This window comes from Bos grunniens, chromosome 6 (assembly GCF_055505025.1).
Source record: "Bos grunniens cultivar Pamir isolate PY7600 chromosome 6, Bosgru_T2T1.0, whole genome shotgun sequence".
In the NCBI taxonomy this organism is placed as follows: domain Eukaryota; kingdom Metazoa; phylum Chordata; class Mammalia; order Artiodactyla; family Bovidae; genus Bos; species Bos grunniens.
This window is the reverse complement of record NC_141170.1, coordinates 31609393-31614541: the sequence shown is the minus strand read 5'-3', so window position 1 is coordinate 31614541 and position 5149 is coordinate 31609393. Positions and strand designations below refer to the sequence as shown.

At 43.7% G+C, this 5149-nt stretch overlaps 2 protein-coding genes across 2 annotated transcripts; one reads left to right on the top strand and one right to left on the bottom strand.

Moving 5' to 3' along the window:
* Nucleotides 1-324: 324 nt before the first annotated feature.
* Nucleotides 325-2997, bottom strand: LOC147370512 (uncharacterized). Its single transcript, XM_086407319.1, has 4 exons — nt 2990-2997; nt 2681-2937; nt 1803-1875; nt 325-904 (listed from the first exon to the last, which is right to left on the bottom strand). The coding sequence occupies exons 1-4, from the start codon at nt 2995-2997 to the stop codon at nt 862-864; spliced, it is 381 nt and encodes a 126-aa protein (XP_086263445.1). The 3' UTR covers nt 325-861.
* On the top strand, nt 2916-4630 carry UTP3 (UTP3 small subunit processome component). The gene has a single exon (XM_086405490.1). The coding sequence runs from the start codon at nt 3140-3142 to the stop codon at nt 4562-4564; it is 1425 nt and encodes a 474-aa protein (XP_086261616.1). The 5' UTR covers nt 2916-3139; the 3' UTR covers nt 4565-4630.
* The last annotated feature ends 519 nt before the right edge of the window (nt 4631-5149 follow it).

Sequence of the window (5149 nt, the reverse complement as noted above, 5' to 3'; positions counted from 1 at the left end):
AAATAATTCCAAGATCCGGTTATGGAAGTTTATACTACAGGAACTGCTGGAATTGAAGAACTGACTTCTGAACTGTTCATCAAAAATATCTGAGAACGTTAGAATACAACATTCTGTGAATATACCCTGGATATTATTACATTATTTCATATATAGTTAGGAAATGTAATGTATAGTATAAACCAAATAAATATTAGAGCAATGTGATCATTCCCATTAAAAATATCCAAAATAAGTTTCTATCTTCTCTATAACAGTAAATGCATTTTGTTGAGTATGACTACAATTCTTAAATTAGCAATAAAAATGATCAGAAAAAATTACTTAGATAAAATGCAAATTTAATACATTTAAAGCAAGGATATAATTACAGTCCTAGCTTAGATGCCACACTCTTTTAAGCAATATTTTCAGAACAAAATCCAGAGATGATCTCTCACCCTTCTGATCTCTCACAGCACTGTGTTTACATCACATACTGTCTTGTATTTCAGTATAATCTGTATGCATATCTCCTTTTCTACCTCATTAGAAGAAGATGTAGTCGCTCAGTGGTGTCCGACTCTTTGGGAGCCCATGGACTGTAGCCCGCCAGGCTCCTCTGTCCATGGGATTCTCCAGGCAAGAATACCAGAGTGGGTTTGCCATTACCTTCTCCAGGGGATCTTCCCCACCCAGGGACTGAATCTTCATCTCTCATGCTCCTGCATTGGCAGGCAGATTCTTTACCACTAGCGCCACCTGGGAAGCTCCTCATTAGAAGTTCAGTTTAGTTCAGTTGTCCAGTCACGTCCAACTCTGCAACCCCATGGACTGCAGCATGACAGGCCTCCCTGTCCATCACCAACTCATTAGAAGAGATTATGGATAATTCACCTTTGAATCTACTACAGCATATAGCATTCTGCAACAATTAATAAGCAGTTAATATTTGCTGATGACAAAAACCTATTAAAGTCTACATTCAAAAATGAATTCTGCATTTAGCATCAGAACATAAGGACTTTTACCTACACATTTTTTATTCATGAAATTCATAAAATCCTGTTCAGGTTTTTAAATGCTTATAATAACTTGTAGCACTTTAAAAATATTTTAGTTCAAAATGTCACTTTTCTAAAAAATTTTATTATTTTTTATGACCTGATTAGACTGCACTTTCTACAAAGAACCTGTATGTCACCATTAACTTTAACAACTTATTACAGTTCAACTTTAAACAATCTACATTTGAAGGAAGCATAATGTCTAAAATATATAGTGAATATGAACTGATATGTAATGTCTGAAAATTTAAAACCCTGAATTACTCTAAGATTGCAGGGCAGTCCTTTCACACTTACAGGCCTAAAAAAACTTCTACAGACAAATCTGACGAATATTTCCCTTATTACCACTCTTTCTCTTGAAATACTTTCATCTGAGCCCTTAAAATTTCTTTCATCCACCCAGTACAGCCTACCCTCTGGAAAAGGAATGAAACTCATTCACATTGAACTGGCAAAGGACTGCTAACAGCTGGGTGTGAGGGCCTGGTGTGGGAGCCCTGTCTCAGGTTTCTGTGCTAAATTTGCTAACCTAATCTTCCCAAGTCTCTGTTTCCACATGTAGACAATGAAGATACTGGAACTGGAATTAATGATTTCTAAAATCCATTCCAGCTCAGGTTATCTCCCTTAGGGATGTTCGCAGGTTTAGGCAACATTTACTCACTCCATTTATTTAGCACCTGAGATCAACACATGATCAAGTACTGTAACTTCAATACTTATTCATTAAACAAATCTTCATTGAACACTTACTCTGCGCCAGACGCTGTGCTGCGTGCTTGCAATATCACAGTTCTGTTGAGATCTACGACGTGATACAAAAGAGCTGAGAAAAAGGCAGTAAGGGAGTTAAAGAAAAGTCCAACAAGTGATGCTTAGACTGTCTCTTCACTAAAGCAGAATTTCTCAAATTTGGCCGGGAGCACTAAACTCTTCTTAGTAAGGGGGCTGGATGGCGTGTACAAAAAGACAGTGATGTGAAAGGCACGTTGAGTGTCCTCAGCAGCTGAAGGGTGGGAAACACAGGATAAGTGTTCACAGTACTTATCCCACTTATGATCCGGCACGTTTCGAGTGATGATTTGGTTTAACTAAACCACCTGTTCCACCATTGCGAGAACAGCGTCTGCTCTTGCCCATCATCGTTCTCCCAGAGCCTAACACGCTGCCTCGTGCTTATTAAGGGCTGAAGAATTTATTAAGGGCCCGCTCCTGAGGGTTAACATGTGTCATTTCCAAAATACCTGGAAGAACTTCTCTTCCACTAGAAGGAAGAGAAATCGCAGCGCCTCCTGCAGGCAACTTGAGTTCCTCGGAAACAGTCAGACTGCAGAGCACAGCTCTGCCTCCCCACCGTCACCACCCCTCATAAACTCCTCGGGAACTCCAATCCCCTGAAGTCACCGAGCCCTGCAGGCGGGGAGCTGGAGACGAGCTGCCACCCGCCGGAGGCCTGCGCCCTTCCCGGCGCCCGCAAGCGATTGCTCCAGTCAGCCGCGGCGCCGCCTTCACCTCCGTCTACCGTCCCCAGAAATGTCATATTTGGACGTTGCGTAGACAAAAACAATCTGATTAACTTCCTGACAGATAGGCGAAGACAAAACTTCAGCAAACAAGAAAATCTTATACACCTGCACTCGGCTCCGGGCCGGTGACGTCCGTACTGGAGCAGGACAACTCACGGCACCGCCCCGCCGGGCTGCCTCTCCTAGGCGTAGAGGTAAAGCGCCCTCTAATGATCACTGCTACCTCACCTGCGGTTAACCGGGCCGTCACCCTAGCCACGCCCAGGCTCGCGAGAGTAAGAACAGGACCAAAGAGGTCCCGGAACCGAACTTCGTTACCTACTGTTCCCACACGGAAAGGCCCGAAGGACCAACCGGAAGTCCTGGTTCAAACGCTCCACGGAGAGCATCCTGGGGACCGGAAGGAGGTGAAACTGCCGCATCCGACAGGAGCCCCTGCAAGACGAGCGTGGTGAGAGATCGCGTGGTTGTTACAGCGGCGTGTTGCTGGAGCGCGTGGCTCGTGCGCAGAGGTCAGAGGTGGCTGAAAGCCTGACGTCGGTGTAGAAGCTGAGACCGCGAACTATGGTGGGAAGATCCGGGCGGCGCGCGCGTGGAGCGGCCAAGTGGGCAGCTGTGCGAGCTAAGGCAAGTCGCGACCCAGCGGACGACGATGGAGAGGACTTCGAATCTCCACCCTCACCGGGGGACTCGAGCTACTACCAAGATAAGGTAGATGATTTCCATGAGGCCCGATCTCGTGCCGCCTTGGCTAAGGGCTGGAGCGAAATAGAGAGTGGGGACGAGGAGGATGGCGATGAGGAGGAGGAGGTGCTTGCCCTAGATGTTGCCGATGAGGACGATGAAGATGGAGAGAGTGAGGAGGGTGACGATGATGATGGTGGGAGCTCCGTGCAGAGTGAGACTGAGGCTTCTGTGGATCCCAGTTTGTCGTGGGGTCAGAGGAAAAAACTTTACTACGACACGGACTATGGCTCCAAGTCCCGAGGCCGGCAGAGTCAACAAGAAGTAGAGGAAGAGGAAAGAGAGGAGGAGGCGGAGGCACAGCTCATTCAGCGGCGCTTAGCCCAAGCCCTGCAAGAGGACGATTTTGGAGTTACCTGGGTGGAGGCTTTTGCAAAACCAGTACCTCAGGTAAATGAGGCTGAGACACGTGTCGTGAAGGATTTGGCGAAAGTTTCCGTGAAAGAGAAGCTGAAAATGCTGCGAAAGGAATCTCCAGAGCTCTTGGAGCTGATAGACGACTTGAAAGTTAAGTTGACAGAGATGAAGGATGAGCTGGAGCCATTGCTACAGTTAGTGGAGCAAAAGATCATCCCCCCTGGAAAAGGAAGCCAATACCTGAGGACCAAATACAATCTCTATTTGAACTACTGCTCCAACATTAGTTTTTATCTGATCCTGAAAGCTAGGAGAGTCCCTGCACATGGACATCCTGTCATTGAAAGACTTGTTACCTACCGAAATTTGATCAACAAGTTGTCGGTTGTGGATCAGAAGCTGTCCTCTGAAATTCGTTATATGCTCACACTTAAAGATGGTGCTGGAAAGAAAGAACTGAATTTAAAAGCAAAATCCATGAAGGCCAAGCCAAAATCAGTTTCAGAGACTTCTGCTGCTGCTTTGGCTGTTAGAGACCTTTCTGATGATTCTGATTTTGATGAAGAAGCTGCACTGAAATACTATAAAGAAATGGAAGAGAGACAAAAATTAAAGAGAAAGAAAGAAGAAAATAGTACCAAAGAACAGGCTCTTGAAGATCAAAATGCAAAGAGAGCCATTACTTATCAGATTGCTAAAAATAGGGGACTTACACCTAGGAGAAAGAAAATTGATCGGAATCCCAGAGTCAAACACCGGGAGAAGTTCAGAAAAGCCAAAATTCGCAGAAGAGGCCAGGTTCGTGAAGTTCGCAGGGAAGAGCAACGTTATACTGGTGAACTGTCTGGCATTCGTGCAGGAGTTAAAAAGAGCATTAAGCTTAAGTAAAGTTTTTGCTTAGCTTAAGTCTTTTGACGATAATTTTGGATTAATAAATTTTTATTTTTAACTGGTGATGAGAGTGTATTAATACTTAATGCTTAGCCTTAAATGTTAAAAATTCTGACAATAGGAAAATTTCCTATATAACCCTATTGAGGGTTATTGCTCAATTTATTTGTGTTTTAATTTGTAATCAGGTCATACAGAGAACTGTGGGAACAATATGAAGATGTGTGGGAAAAGAGGTGGTGATGGAAAAAAGTTCTCCACTATTCTGTCAAACAGTAGCCTGGGGAAATTACATAGGTAGTTGTGGAGCAACAGACTTGGAGTACTTATTTTTTTTCATGTATCGGTCTTTTATTTACACTTAGAGTACTTTTGTAATTTTTCACATAAAGTGAAGAGAATGCAGCTCTGGTAGACATCTTATTTGTAAGCTAGGATATAAAGTAGTTTTGATGTTCCATTGCCTAAAGTATAATTCTTGAGCAGGAAACTTACCAATAATGAGTTTAATGTTAAGTATTTTTGTACATTTTATTGTGGGAAAAGCTTAGGAAGGAAGGGGAACTTGGTTGAAAATAGAGA